The sequence below is a fragment of the Abramis brama genome (genome assembly GCF_963993115.1).
Source record: "Abramis brama genome assembly, chromosome: 19".
In the NCBI taxonomy this organism is placed as follows: domain Eukaryota; kingdom Metazoa; phylum Chordata; class Actinopteri; order Cypriniformes; family Leuciscidae; genus Abramis; species Abramis brama.
The window spans coordinates 25,922,088-25,938,544 of record NC_139981.1 but is presented as its reverse complement, the minus strand read 5'-3'; the positions used below and the strand labels follow the sequence as shown (position 1 = coordinate 25,938,544).

Genomic DNA, 16,457 nt, shown 5'->3' with positions numbered 1-16,457 from the left:
ATATCATTCAAGCCATCTTGCTAGTTGTGTTCGTAAGATAGCATTGATATGAAACAGTACACACTGTCATTCACACACCTAATAATTATAACAATTACATGAATTATATGGGATTAAAGCATATCTTATTAGAATATGCATATAAGTGGTGGAAACACACAGGATTATGTAGTTGCGTGATTGTTTGATTGTAAGTCCATTGAGAATTGTTCTTAAATGATTTTATGTAGTTTATTGGTAAGAATCAGTTCTCTGGTTTGAAGAGACAGAACACTGTTTGTTCTGTTCAGAGGTCTTAAGGAGGAGGGGTCAGGAATGCTGTGGTGTCATTTCTGAACCAATTTGTCTTTTAAAAACCCCCTCATATTGACAAGTTCTTCCTTTAGCTGGGCTCATAAAAGTTCTTAGTTGGGGGTTTTCGTTGGTTTGGTCATTAGAAGGGTCTTTTGCAGACTCTGTGGCGCCAGGATGGGTGACTTATGGCTCTGGACTGTGAGGACACTGTCTTTATCTTAACCAGTCCGTAGTTGGCCACAAAGCTAGCCATTGACCAGTTATTTAGTTAGTGTTGGGGGAGGCTCTTTTAAATAGCCAGAGTGATGAGGATCATTTGACGTTCTGAACCAATCTTCTGTTTTGTTCGGCAGGAAGTAGAGAGTTTGAATTAATTTTCTGGAAGAAAATTAGTCTGTGGTTGATTTCTTCTCATTGTCGTTACAGTATAATAGTATGTTAATATCACAGTTTGGTTCAGATGATGAAAAAGGTTCAAACAGGTTTCTACAAAGGTTCTTTAATAAAACAAACAGGTAATCCAAATGCAAAAAGGCAACGTCACAGAGTGTCTACACACAAACAATACCAGACAACAACAACTGAATGAAAAGGAGGAACTTAAATACATGGTGGTAATGAGACAATGACAAACAGCTGAGATGATTAATGAGTGTCCATGACAACTAACGATTGGTGGGAAACTAGGAACAATGGAAACATAAGAAACAGGTGACTGATGAATGCAAACTAAAAGTCCATGAAAACAAAACTAAACACACAGATCGTGACAGTTATGTAATATTGATATAACTATATATGAAGATAATTATCACATAATTAATAGATTAATCTTATGTTTTCCACATATTTAATTCTTTATAATATATATATTTTACATTACATTTTAAAGAATAAAAAAAAGATGTGGCTTTAATTTATTTAATTGTATTTAATAATTAGGTTAAAAGTAGATAATGTATATGGCATGATGTATTATATACAATTTATGTACTATATGCATCATAATAAAATCTCTCTATATATATGTCCAAAAATATAATACAATAGTCAACATTTGAAGTGGATCAAAAAAGTTCATCAAAGTTGTCCTAAGACAAGAACGTGTATTGTTCAAAATTCATGTATAACTTTAATGAAAGGTTTTGATCCACTTCAAATGTTGACTACTGTAGAATGTATATATGAAGAGTTCAGATGCCAAAGCCTCTAAGTGCCATCTGAAATTTTCTTCTAGAATGATAATTTTTATCAAGCTTGTATATTTAAGTTCAGTAATTTCACTTAAATGACAATTAATAGGTAATTTTCATTGCCATCTAAGTGAAATTACTGAACTTAAATATATGAGCTTGATAAAAATGATCATTCTAGAAGAAAATTTCAGATGGAACTTAGAGGCTTTTGCATCTGAACTCTTCATATGCAAATGTATTATAAAGAAACTTGACAAACAACACTGTAATGAAAAAGTAATTGTATATTAAGCAGTAACACTGCACCGATGCTCATAAAACTCCTATCCATTCTCAATCACTTCCGGTGGGCATACTGTCCCGTCGGCTCATCTGTAGCTTCATAAATCCAGTCTGGTTTACAGCTTTTTTCAAATAATTGCGGAAGACAGAGCTAGAGAAGCAGTAGATGACCGGGTCCAGAACACTGTTTAGGTAGGTAAAGGCTATGGACATAGAGAACAACTCACTGGTGAGATTGTAAGCCTTACAGTACTTAACTCCAAGCTTTTTAAAATAGAGTGCTGTCAATCCTGTTCCAATGCTAGGGAAGAAACAGAGGACAAAAACCCCAACGATTACTAGCACAGTTCGAATAGCCCTTTGCCCTCTCTTGTCCTTGTCCATCTGGCGTGACCGTAGGATACATGCAATACGCACAGAGCAGAAGACCAGAAGTATTAGAGGCACAAAGAACTCTAAAATAAACACTGCATAATGCAGGTGGATGCCTAGTGGTGTTTTCTCATAGTTACTGAAGCTCCTACAAAGAGAAACGTTATTTTCCACACTCAGAAGATTGTTGGCCAGCAAAGGGATCCTTAGAGATATCACAACACCCCAGATGAGGCAGGCAACCCCAGCTGCTTGTTTTGTGCTTATGTGATTGATTTTGTGATGCGGATGGACCACTTTGAAGTAGCGGTCAACAGCCACGGCGGTCATGAAGGCAATGCTGGCCGAACGATTGACTGACAGCATGAATAGGTTGGCCCGACACCATGCGTCTCCAAATATCCACTTCTCGCCACGTATGAAGTTGTCAATACGGAAGGGCAGACTCACGAGAAGCAGAAAGTCAGACAAAACAAGGTTGAAGAGGAACATGACGTTGGCCCTTAAAGACTTAAGGTTTTTGCTGAAGACTGATAGTGCCAAAAGATTCCCAGGTAGGCCGAGTAACAGCTCGATGATGAGTAGAGGAGGAAGGACGGATGCCACCAGGTTCTGAGCTGACCTACCACAGTGATGTGCAGTGGCGTTGGGTGTCATGGTAGTTCAACAGTCAGAGTTGCTGTGTAGTTTCTGTAAATACAGTTGACAGTTTAACACAATTCTTTAAACTGAATAACTGAACTACAGTTATACAGAATACAACATTCTGCTGTCACCTCAGGAACACATTTCTAATTGGATAAAATTATGGTATTACAACTAACTTGTTACAACATTCTCACACTCCCCTAGAAGTAGTAGAAAACTTGTTGCAACAATGGAGGATGTTTGTGGTATACAAGGAAGTGTGTCTTCCTGCTTAGTGTAAAAATGCTGAAGCAGTTTCATAAACTAGAAGTTAGAAGTACTGTTGCATGAGCACCCACAACTTACACCAAAGTGATCATGCAATTTTAAGCCTTTAAATGATGCATGGCATCCACAAAAGTTGACAGATTTTTAACAGACAATTTATCCATTTAGGAACGGACGTTTAAACCATTATGCATGATTTACTTTTATCCTTACACATTATTCTATGGCACTGTCAGGTTTCCAAGCCCCATTTTTTACATAGTAAATACATTTAACTTAAAATTTAAAAAATGTAAATATTTGAGTCCCAACTTCTAAGCAAATATTGTTTTGACTTACCAGAGTTCGCTACAGAGTAGTTTTCTGATTCAGACTCACTGAGATGCAAGCAGAGAGTGTAAATAAGGTTGTCTCAGCTCAAGTTCAATGTTCTCATTTGAGGGTAATGACCGCCCAGAGCTTGTCTTTAAGCAAGCTTCCTCTTGTCATAGTGACATCAAAATGGAAGAGTGAAGTTTAACTGATACTGATCTTTCTGTGTGTAGAGTGTGGCTGCATGCTGCAGTAAACACACAATGATGGCATTAAAAAAAAACAATCTGTCTTTAATGAATAAATCCAAAATGGAACACTCAGGAGATCACAAGGATAAATACAGCATAGTATAATCACATAAACCAAAACAAGACTGAATACTGAACAGAGGAAACTAAGGGCTTAAATACACAGAACTATAATGAACACATCTAGAAACAACTAATGTGATCAGGGAAAATGAACCCTAAACAGTGAAAATAGAACATAAAACAGTGAACTAAACATTACCCTGAATCTTTCTTTCTTTCTTTCTTTCTTTCTTTCTTTCTTTCTTTCTTTCTTTCTTTCTTTCTTTCTTTAAACCTGCTAAGAAAATTATGAAATGTTAAACTCTTTACAGGAATTACAAAACAGCTGTACTAAAACTTTACCATATAAATCATGTTTTATTTTGTCCTATACTTGCAGGAAACAGCAATCATTTGTTTCCATTGTGAAAAATTATTACAGTTTTCAAATAGATTTCATGAACTCTCCCCCCAGATCCGCCCCAAACTCATGGCATTGGTTGAGCCAAAGTTGCTTTGTTGTGCTGGTCAAGATATTCAAACAGAGATGTTTTGCTACAGAGCCACAGTCTTTACATCTTTTACACACATTGATGGTATGACTGTGGTTACTTTCCAATCACTTATAATTTGTATCTTTTCTTTCTGTGTGCGTGCAAATTTACAGTGATCCCCATTAATCAGTCATTTGACTTTTTTTATTACAAATTAAAGAAAAGCAAACATGAGAATTTTTTTTTTTTTTGCCATGGCAGCTTTTCTTTGTTGCTTTTCTTGGCATGAACGAGAGCTATTATTTAGCGTGATGTTTCTAGAAGAAAATAGTGTCACAGTGCAGCTTTAGTAAGTTCAGTGATGGTTAATTTTTGTTGTAAAAAAGTTATTAATTTAGTTAATTTATATATATAGCCGCTCTGGAGAAAACTGTGATGTCATCGTCCAGCTCAGTTCAGTTCTCATATAATGGTGTCATTGCAGGCAGATCAATAATATAGTTGAATGTTAAATTAAATGTCCCCAACAAAGCAAGCCAAAAGCCAAAGGCGACAAAGGCGAAAAAAGGTGACAGTGGCAAGGAACCAAAACTGTGGCACTATGTTTCCCCATAGTGCCACAGTTTTGGTTCCTTGCCACTGTCACCTTTTTTACCAAACTCCCAAAACATTCTCCCCAAAAATGCTAAAGCCTGACTGATTTCATCTGAATAGCCATTGTCGCTTGCGCACCCGCTTTATAACTCGGCGCCAGGTTGGATTTACTGTATATGGATTTGTCAACTCTAAACCTACTCTGAAACTCAGAGTTTGTTCAACTAGCTTTATGCAACAGGCCTCTGGAATATTTGCTATAATGATTATATTTATATATCTTGTATAAATATTTTTTTCCTTCCATCATGCTCTTATTAATTAAATTGAAGTAATGTTTTGTCAGTTTCGGAGGTAAACAAAGTTTTTTCTTTAAGAAAAAAAAATCAGTATAAAATCAGAAAAGGTACTAGTAATTTTCTGCCAGGCTATAGTTTATAGACATTTCCTTTGCCCTAGAACCCAACACAATGCAAAACACGGTTAAAACAATGTGGAAAATTCCTTTGTATTAACAGTTCATTGGGCCCTAGTTTTACAGACTTTTTAGAGTTGTTGTTTCTACTTGCAGACATCATTATTACAGAGCAGATTTTACTCTTAAAGTCAGCCTGCATGTAACATTGACATACAAGACCTACTTTTATTTTTATTCAGCACTACAGAATCAGGGAAAAGGTGGTTCCCTTTCGTTGTCACTCCGAGTTACGTCGGATGACGACGAATGGGGTTTTGCTTAGAAAGCCTATCATCTTCGAGTATATAAAACGAGCCAATGGCAATGAAATGCCATGGGTCTGCGGAATTTGCATAGCGTATCTCCGCCCCACGCAGGGGGTATATAAGGAAGTGCGCGAGCAACATGCACATATGTTTTCGCTTCGGAGCCAAGTTGATTCTTCACTCCACTGATTTGCCAGAGTTTGTGTGTTCATCTCCCTGGTCGCTTCAACATTTGTGGAGAAATCTCCTTTCACAAAAGAGCATTGCACGCGGCACGTCTTTTTAAAGATGCCTCGCCCGTGTATTTCTGGTTGCGGTCTGTATGTGTCTGACTCTGATGCACAATCGCTGTCTTGTGTGTCTGGGTGTTGAACACGCTAAGGCAGCGTTTGTGGATGAGTCATGTTCCCATTGCGGGAACATGCCCATCGCACGGTTGCGGTCGAGACTCAATGACCTTCGTGGTAGAGTCCCCTCACCCGCACCCCGATCTACGAGCTCCACGAGAGCTGGTACTTCGGCTGGCGGCCAGGGTGACCTGAGGGTTACGGTGTGGAACAAAGCGCCGACTATTCCACGCTCCACACCGTCCTCTAGTGCCGTGCAACCCACGAGTGTTTCAAATGAGCCTGCAGTACAGTCCTCTGACTTGCCGCATGTCTCATTTGGCGCTCCAGAGGAGGACTGTATGTCGATCGCTGCATCACAAGGTGGGCAGGAGTCCTTGGGAAGTGACGATTCGGCTGTGCTGCCACCCTCGGGTGTCCCAGCATTGCCCGAGTCTGATCCCGAGCTGACGGCCATGCTTTCCCGGGCAGCCGCGGCCATTGGCCTTGAGTGGTCCCCGCCACCTGGTCCAGTGCGCTCGCGGCTGGATGATTGGTTTTTGGGAGCGGCCGCTGACCCTCGTCGCCGCCCAACCCCAATACCTTTCTTCCCGGATGTGCATGAGGAGGTCACGAGGTCCTGGAAGGCACCATTGTCTTCCCGTGATCGCTCGGCGACCTCCTCCGCCTTTCCTCCTCTCGATCAGGGGGCTGCTAAAGGGTACACTGGGGTTCCCCAGGTTGAACGCTCTGTTGCGATGCAACTGTGTCCTCAGAGTGCTTCTTCCCGTGGCGACCCAAAGCACCCCTCCAAGGCCTGTAGGTTCTCCTCCACCCTTGTGGCGAAGGCCTACAGAGCTGCGGGGCAGGCAGCCTCCTCACTGCATGCCATGGCGACACTGCAGGTCTACCAGGCCCAGTTGTTACGTGACATGCACGAGGGGAGGACTGACCCAGCACTCTTCGATGAGTTGCATGCCGCCACCGACCTCACTCTCCGGGCGACGAAGGTGACCATCAGGCTCGGCTACGCGATTCAGTTCGCTCGGTCTCCTCCCCGCTTCAGGGGAGTCCGCTTCACAATGGTCGGTGGCAATGCCCCTGTCATGAGAGCGGAAGTTGCCACCCTACTGGCGAAGGGTGCGATCGAGACTGTCCCTCCAGCCGAAATGAGGTCCGGCTTCTACAGCCCTTACTTCATTGTACCGAAGAAATCCGGTGGGTTACGACCTATCCTGGACCTGCGCGTCTTGAACCGCTCCCTTCACAGGCTGCCGTTCAAGATGCTCACGGCCAAACGCCTTTTCGAATGCGTACGGCCACAGGATTGGTTTGCAGCGATCGACCTGAAGGACGCCTACTTCCATGTCTCCATTCTTCCTCGACACAGACCGTTTCTTCGGTTTGCTTTCGAGGGGCAGGCATACCAGTACACGGTTCTCCCTTTCGGGCTAGCCCTGTCTCCTCGCGTCTTCACGAAGGTCGTCGAGGCAGCCCTTGTTCCCCTACGAGAACACGGGGTTCGCATCCTGAACTATGTCGACGACTGGCTGATTCTAGCTCACTCTCGAGACCAGGTTTGCGAACACAGGGACCTTGTGCTTCGGCACCTTGCTCGTCTGGGCCTTCGGGTCAACTGGGAGAAGAGCAAACTCTGCCCAGTGCAGAGGATCTCTTTTCTCGGTATGGAAATCGACTCGGTCGCCATGTGTGCGCAGCTTACGAGCGAGCGCGCGCAGTCACTGCTGACTTGTCTTCGTCAGTTCGAGGGCAAGAGTGCGGTCCCACTGAAACTCTTTCAGAGGCTCCTGGGGCATATGGCATCCGCAGCCGCAGTAACGCCGCTCGGTTTGCTTCATATGAGACCGCTTCAGCTTTGGCTTCGCGATCGAGTCCCGAGGTGGGCATGGCAACACGGCACGCTCCGAGTCCCAGTGACTCCGACCTGCCGTCAGACCTTCCCCCCGTGGTCGAACCTCAATTTTCTACGGGCCGGAGTTCCCTTAGAACGAGCTTCCAGGCATGTTGTTGTATCAACAGATGCCTCCGCCACGGGTTGGGGTGCCATGTGCAATGGACATGCTGCCGCGGGCTCCTGGACAGGACCCCAGCGCCTTTGGCATGTCAATTGCCTCGAGTTGCTGGCCGTACGCCTTGCCCTGCACCACTTTCGGGCGTTGCTCAAGGGTCAACACGTACTAGTCCGATCAGACAATACCGCCACAGTAGCGTACATCAACCGTCAAGGTGGTCTACGCTCCCGCCGTATGTCGCAACTCGCCCGTCACCTCCTCATATGGAGTCAGAAGCATCTGAGGTCGCTTCGAGCCATTTATATCCCGGGACACCTGAACCAGGCGGCCGACGAGCTGTCTCGAGTTCGGCCTCTCGCTGGAGAATGGCGACTCCATCCCCAGTCGGTCCAGCTGATTTGGGATCAGTTCGGGGACGCTCAGGTAGATCTGTTTGCCTCCCACGACTCGTCCCACTGCGACCTGTTCTATTCCCTGTCCGAGGGCACGCTCGGCACGGATGCACTGGCGCACAGCTGGCCGCGGGGCCTCCGCAAGTATGCGTTTCCCCCAGTGAGCCTTCTTGCGCAGACCTTGCGCAAGATCAGGGAGGACGAGGAGCAGGTAATTTTGGTTGCCCCGTATTGGCACAACCGCACCTGGTTCCCAGAACTAGTACTCCTCGCGACAGCACCTCCCTGGCCTATTCCCCTGAGGAAGGACCTGCTTTCTCAGGGACGGGGCACCTTATGGCACCCTCGTCCCGATCTATGGAACCTCCACGTGTGGCTCCTGGACGGGACGAGGTAGGTTTGAGTACCCTACCACCAGCGGTGGTGGCTACCATCACTTCCGCTAGAGCATCGTCCACGAGACATGTCTATGCGTTGAAGTGGAACCTCTTCGTCAACTGGTGTTCTTCTAAAAATCTTGAACCCATGAAATGCCCCATCAGTGTCGTGCTTTCCTTCCTGCAAGAAGGGTTGGAGCGAAGGCTGTCTCCCTCCACCCTGAAAGTGTATGTTGCCGCCATTGCCGCACATCACGACGCAGTTGATGGTAAGTCCGTAGGAAAGCACGACCTGATCGTCAGGTTCCTGAGGGGAGCCAGGAGATTGAATCCTCCTCGTCCTCCCCTCGTACCCTCTTGGGACCTCTCAGTGGTTTTAACTGCCCTGCAGAGTGCTCCCTTTGAGCCTCTGCAATCAGTGGAGCTTAAGTTCCTGTCAATGAAGACAGCGCTCCTGGTTGCATTGGCCTCCATCAAGAGGGTAGGGGACCTGCAGGCATTTTCGGTTGACGAAGCGTGCCTGGAATTCGGACCGGCTAACTCTCACGTGATCCTGAGACCCCGGCCTGGATATGTGCCCAAGGTTCCCACCACACCCTTTCGAGACCAGGTGGTGAACCTGCAAGCGCTGCCCTTGGAGGAGGCAGACCCAGCCTTGGCACTGCTCTGTCCAGTACGCGCCCTTCGTGCTTACGTTGACAGAACGCAGTGTTTCAGGACCTCAGACCAGCTCTTTGTCTGTTATGGTGGGAAGCTGAAGGGAAAGGCTCTCTCCAAGCAAAGGTTGTCTCACTGGATAGTGGACGCCATTGCTTTGGCTTACCAGCAGCAAGGTCGACCGTTCCCCCTTGGTGTGACGGCCCACTCCACTCGGAGTGTGGCATCCTCTTGGGCTCTAGCGCATGGCGCCTCGCTAACAGACATCTGCAGAGCTGCAGGCTGGGCGACACCTAACACATTCGCGAGATTCTACAATCTCCGAGTAGAGCCAGTTTCTTCTCATGTACTCGCTTCAACTAGCCGGTACTAGATTCTGCTCAGGTGTCTTCGCTTGCTCGCCATTCCTCTCCACGGACGGGATACGTGCGATATTCTCCTCAGGTGAGCCTAATAAGCCCTGAGTCTCCTCCAGCACTGACGACGTCAACGCCAGAGTTATGCCACTGGCAGCTTTCGCGCTTGGCTAGGTGCCTCCATGTGCATGGTTCCCCCTCCGGGCGACCCCCACATGTGTATTCCACTGTAAGCCTCTCTGAGCATGTGTCTTTCCCTTGGCAAGCCACCTTGCCACCCCTGGGGTTGAAATATTCCACCTGCGGCTGGACACCCCAGTGTTACTCCGTATGCAGCCCTTCGGGGTCATATGTGTATTCTAAGTCCCCCCCTTCGGGTTGGGCATGATTGCATATTTCCACTGAGATATGCTTCCCAGTGTACCTTGGTATTCCTGTGTTAAGTAGGAGTCCTTCGTCCGTGCCAGTACACGACAGGGAGCTCAGACTTACGCAGGGCACTGGAAGACAGTCGAGAGGTGGCGTGATTACACTGGGAACCCCATTCGTCGTCATCCGACGTGACAACGAAAGGGAACGTCTCGGTTACGTATGTAACCCTCGTTCCCTGAGTAGGGAACGGAGACGTTACGTCTCCCTGCCACTTCCGCTGTACCGCTGGAACGCCTGAGTTCAGTCTCGGCTCCTCAGCGAAGACATATCTGCATGTTGCTCGCGCACTTCCTTATATACCCCCTGCGTGGGGCGGAGATACGCTATGCAAATTCCGCAGACCCATGGCATTTCATTGCCATTGGCTCGTTTTATATACTCGAAGATGATAGGCTTTCTAAGCGAAACCCCATTCGTCGTCATCCGACGTAACGTCTCCGTTCCCTACTCAGGGAACGAGGGTTACATACGTAACCGAGACGTTTCTTACAATATTACAGTTTTTGTTGTTGTTGTGGAGCTACAGTTTGGCATTACAATGCCTCAACTTTGTGTGGACTTCTTGAATTTAGTCAAATCCTAAAAATCGTTCCTCATGATTTACCAGAGTTGACAACTGACATATGCATATGCTGATTCTGTCTCACTAAGATGTAAGCAGAGATTGTGAAAACAACTGCTCAGAAGCTTCCTCTGTCTCAAGTCATGATGAAAATAATGCAATTCACGAGTTCACCCTTACATCAATTAAACTGAGTAAAGATTATGCGTATTTGGCGTGTTGTCCGGGGGAGGGCTCCGAGCTTTTGCCCGAACCCAGAGTACTCCCCCGTTGTTGTAAGAGTATTTAGGACTAGAAGTGAGGAGATGGGGTGGTGGAGGGATGCTGTTAAACTGTCAACAAATGGAGGTAAGTTTGCAGTATATATATACACCTCTTACCTCGTTGATTGGGTTGATTAACAGAGTGTGGTCCACTCGTGTCTAATTAGGTTTGATTGTCTGAATGTGCTCCACATGTGTTTAATTAGGTTTAATTATTTGAACGTGCTCCTCCCGAAGTTTGTTAATAAAACATCATTTATAACGGAGTTGAAAATGCACTTTGTTAATTCTAATTTCCAATTTATGTTTAATTTCATTTTAATCATATTTTAATTATCATTCAATGATTTGTTGGGTATTTGTGAATTTTGTCTTATTGAGTTTAATTTATTTATTATATTGCTATTGTTTCCTGCGGAGATGTCGTTGCTGCATTGCTGCTCTGCACTCTCCTAAGTTGCCGTAGTTTCTGTTTCCTCCTCACAACAGTGTCTTGTGTTGTTGAGGTAGGTTGCGTGTGAAATGCTGCAGCGCTATTTTATTGTTTTCTCGGGAAATGGTGTTGTGACCCTTCAATATTTATTGCCTCAAAGTTAATACAATATTAACTAGCTGTTTTGTGCCATTTTTACGGTTAAATATAAGTATAACTCTTTTTAGCGCAATTTTCCACCGGACAAAATTGCGATTGTTAACTCATGATTTCTGTTCTGTCTGTGCGCACCAATCTTGCACTTCTATCTACTCCTCAACCAGACCACCTAGAGACTTCGGGTTTTCAGCATTATGTTAAGGAAGGTCTAATCTCGGGAACGCACAAAAAAAATCCAGGAAAAGATTTTCTATCTCTTAGTGTTGTGATCCCATGAGGTCAGAAAATTGCGCTAAAACACTCACCGAGTTTTTATTACTTGTTTTTCTTTTCGCGCCATTTTCACGCTGTTTCTGTGCAATGTAAGTAACGGAGGCTCTGCAGTCCATGTGGAGTGTGTAAATTCTGTTATTCAATGTTTAGGAGCAGAGGTGCAGATAGAAGGAAACAGTAGACCAGAAGCCAATTAATGTGATATTGTCTTCTGCAGGTATGTGTATCTTTGTTAGATGTTATACTCTTTTTGTTATCTGTGCAGTCACCCAAACCCTGGTACTGTTTAATTTTGCTTACTGAAACTGTTAGAGAGCATAAAAACATTGTTCCTCATGTTTTTTGCATATATTGTTATAATTCAAGGAGGGTTTTCAGTCTATTCTAATTGCTCCTTTGGCTAGCAATGTGCATATTAAGAGTTGATGAGATACTGTACTGTGATGTGATTTTTGTGTATGTATGGTAGAAAATGACATCTCCTCCAGACAACATGTGTCTTGTGTTGTTGAGGAGCAGAGGTGCAGATAGAAGGAAATGGTAGACCAGAAGCCAATTAATGTGATATTGTCTTCTGCAGAGCAAATAAATCTTGCAAAACCGGTGGAGTTGTCTGTCTTCATACCCTGTGGATCATAACGGATGTGGATCCGTTACACAATATCCATAATGCAAGGGAATGTGTACATGCATTAAAGTCTTACCCAATCCTGACACATTCTGAGATACCCTCACATTGACCAATTTGAACAAGTTTTCTTTCTTTCAGATATGCAATAATGTTCAAAGTATAAGGAAGCACTTTTGCTGCTCAGTGGAAATTGGTTCAGCAACAATGTTAGACAAACTAAAGCAACAGCTTCACAAACTAGTTGCATGAGAATTTGCAACTTGGTATAATTCCATCTATTCTAACAGTTATGTTAAAGTATGTCCTAAGAATAAGAATCATCTGTTTTAGTCAACTAGTATTTCTGAGTAAACTATGTAAAGCCAAACTCTTGAGAATAACCCCCCCCCCCCCCTTCCTAAAAAAGGTTTCTAAGCCCTATTTTTCTGTCTGTTATGATTGTGAGACACTTGACTTTTTATGAGATCTCTCGGCTCGATTTTCTCACAAATGCAGTTGAGCAACTTCCTCTTCTAAAACAGTAGATGGCGCTAAACTAGGGGATTAAATTAGATCTAGTCTCCTGGGAGAAGTAGCCTGGAAATCCAGACCTAAATCTAAAAGATTAATGGTCTGGCGTTGACTAATGAAAATCGCCCAGCTCAAGGGGAGGCACCAAGCGTGCATTTGAAAATCTTACTGCACGCAATTGGATAACACTACGACCAATCACAACAATAAACCCCAGCTACCAGCGGAGCTAACTGGTAGATTATACTCTTACCGTATCCGGTTGGCAAAACAGCAAAATCGTCCTTCTTGCAAAGGAACGATTCGAGCGGCGTCTTCTGTTCCTGTTTTAGATAAAAAGCCAAGTCTAACTCGTTCATTGTAGCGGCCAAAGCCGTTTCAAACAACTGGTATTCATCCATAGCCATCTTGCAATGTTTACTAATGACTTCGACGTCACAGCTCTGTCGTCATCTGTTTAGCTCGCCTCTGGCCCACCTATATCAGATAACTCGATGTGATTGGTGCAGCTCAGATCGAGATTAATTAGCATTAATAGCCACGGCCCGACAGGTGTCGTAATACCAGTTTCGGCCATGGGAGGCGGTATGCCGGCAACATAACCACCAGCCAAACATGCAATTGACAGAATCTGAGAGCTGAGATTTTTTTATATCATAACTAACCTGCTCTGTCTAGTCTGTCGGTCTCCGTGTCCTCTTTGCTTCGCGATTTTTCTGTGCGTGAGAAAATTGATGTGTGGGGTGAGAGCGTGTGAAAAGTGTTTGCGTGTGTCTCACGGTTAATGCGTGAGAGTTGGAAGCTCTGGTTACGTTGGCGCTAGCTTGGTCAACATCAGCGAATGCTGTCTGTCAAATTAATGTAATTCAAACTAACAATAAAAATGTAATATGAACAAAACGAATATGAACATATTCACTGGTAAAGGTGAAGGGGAGTAGCTTGAAGATATTCATACTCTAGAGTAGACCAACTCACTTTCTGGAGGTATACTGCCCCCATCTGGTATGGAATGTGGAGTATGAATTTATTTATTTTTACACAAGGCACCTTTAAATATTCCCAGCACTTTCTGTAACGTAGTATGCTTGCTTATCATAGGAAGTAATAAGAAATGGCTCTTCACATTAAGGTAGTAGCCTAGTGAGAACAGGGTGTTGGGGGAATTACTTTTTTTCTCTTTTTCATCAAACCGCAGTTTTTGCAAGTTCTCGCAATTTTTGTAAGTTCCCGCAATTTCATCACATAAAATTGCATAAATATCCCGCATATTCCATCGCATTTTTTAAGAAAACGTGCCGCATAATTAAGGATTTTTGCCCACAATAATCACAAACCCCCCCGCATTTTTCTGGAAGGACTGATCTATAAATGAACATGCATCCCAGAAAATTGTGTGAGTGATTTACTGTCTTGTATAGTGTTTTTAATTCTATTATTTTCTTGATACTATGTATTTTATGATAGAACCAACGGTCAATGTAACCTCACCTATACCATGTTTGGTCTCTATAAATTGGTACTTTGAAGATCAAAATGATTGTGTACATGATATGCCGATAGCTGCGCAACATATTAGTATTACAAGAATCTTTCTTAATTTCTTCATCAGAAAACCAATCCAGCTGCACATGCAAATGAGCACGCTTAAAACAAAGATTCATAAATCAACCACAGAGGAATTTTTCCGCTTGGAAATTCCATCCTTCTCATTGGTCAAGCAAACCCGGAGAGGTGGGGCCTTTCTCAGGCTTTATTAGAGACAAATTCACAGTGACCTTCCTCTCTCTTCTTCTGGCTCTCTACTGCTGCTTCTTTGGGTTGATGTCTGTGGGGACCAAAGGCCCCGGCAGGCCATGAACACTGTCTGCTATCCTTTCATTCTCCCAAAGGAGTCAGACTGTATTTTCTTCAGTCCAACTCAGAAGAAAACTGCAACCTTACCATCACTGAATGGGCAACGATCAACTCTCTTGGCCTTCTCGGTACGTTCAGGGTGCCGTGCTGTCCTGCGTGGCCTCAGCAGGCCCCAGGGCAGCAGCCCTCGACTCACAACCAGCCATGTGCTCATTCAGGAGAGAGAGGACTCTCACAACCACAACAGAATCAAGAACAACCTCAGGAGTTTGGACAACGTCTTATTTCAATGCAGAAGAAGTCCATCGCAACTCCCAACATTTGCTCTTTAGTTAATAAAACTAGTTATTTAGTTAATAAAACAGTACGTATTTGGTTCTGATTCTCTGCTTGCAACAAAGTTTACTTTACGATTTAGATTTTGACTACAGGCTCTTAGTACTGTACAGTAAGAAAAGACATTTCCCTTCCCCGGAATTGAATATTTCTTATAATTAATAAACAATTAACAAAACAATTAAAGTGTTCACAAGACGAACAGGTGGGTTGATTGTAATATTAATTTTACTACAGTAAGTTAATTATATTAACTGATCCAAATATTCATAATCAATTACAACCAGTTATTATTGATTATTAATATTTCATAGAGCTAATTCATTACATCTTTTTGTAGTCTTTGGAAGGCCAAAATAAAAGTTTTAAGCTGTTCCTCGCTGTTTTTTTTGTGTGTGTATTCAAACTGGAAGTCATTTTGACCCATAACATAATGTTGAAACTTATGTTGAACTTGTTGAAACTTTTTTTTCAACATAATAGTTAATTATTTTAGGAGGTGTGAACTGAAGAGGTGATGGTTTCAGCTTCTCCTCCATTTCATCATGTCTTTTCAGTGATTCTGATTAAGTATTCATCGGTTTTAATCCTTTCATGACTTAATGTTTTTAGTCTGTAAGATATGTTAATACATTGAATTAGGTCATTTCTGTATTGGTATGCATGAACACAAAGAAAAAGTGTTGATCAATTTGATGCATGCATAAATACAAGCACTAAAAGGCACAGATAACATAAGAAAGGCTTGGACTGGCTGGTACTGAGGCCTATAAGGTGTTTTAAGCTTGCCACAGTTCCTCAGGCAACATAAGGTGGTTTATACTGACATGTTTATACAAATAAGAAAGTACAAAGTGACACAATATATGCATAACCAAATATTCTTAAACACAAAACAATAGTGGGACGCTTAAATCATTGGTAATGATAGTCATGTTAAAGAAAATAGCATGCTGATGTCTTTACACTCAATCACATGTTTATTTAATTAACAAGTTGAACCAAGTGATTGTATGATACACAGAACTAAACACAGAATCATTGCATCAACATAGACCTCCTATGCCTAACTGTTAAAAGTGGTAAGCTTAAATGCCAGTCCAAGTTGTACTTTTGTTCTTTGTGCCTTTTAGTACCTGGATTTGTACAAACAGTTTACCTGTTTATTTCTTTGTTAATGCTGAAACTGTAGGGACACAGATGGTTTTTACAAGTCTGGTTTTGACGTGTGCTTCTGCCTTGAGTAAAATAAACACATTGTCCATATTTTCTGGTTAAAGTTGGATATGCCAATCCATTTGGCATTGCAAACAATAAAACAAAAAGAAAAGAAAAATACTCCAAACTTAACTTCTACTTTCTACTAACAAACAAATTATTTGATT

At 43.2% G+C, this 16,457-nt stretch overlaps 1 protein-coding gene across 1 annotated transcript; it reads right to left on the bottom strand.

The window, feature by feature from the left end:
• Positions 1 to 777: 777 nt before the first annotated feature.
• hcar1-3 (hydroxycarboxylic acid receptor 1-3) lies at positions 778 to 3,541 on the bottom strand. Its single transcript, XM_084092478.1, has 2 exons — positions 3,399 to 3,541; positions 778 to 2,834 (listed from the first exon to the last, which is right to left on the bottom strand). Exon 2 carries the CDS (start codon positions 2,799 to 2,801, stop codon positions 1,824 to 1,826), a length of 978 nt encoding a protein of 325 aa, XP_083948604.1. The 5' UTR covers positions 2,802 to 2,834; positions 3,399 to 3,541; the 3' UTR covers positions 778 to 1,823.
• Positions 3,542 to 16,457: the final 12,916 nt, after the last annotated feature.

Bases quoted from the DNA above. Each gene is read 5' to 3' on its own strand.
- hcar1-3 (XM_084092478.1), bottom strand. From the start codon at position 2,801: ATGACACCCAACGCCACTGCACATCACTGTGGTAGGTCAGCTCAGAAC.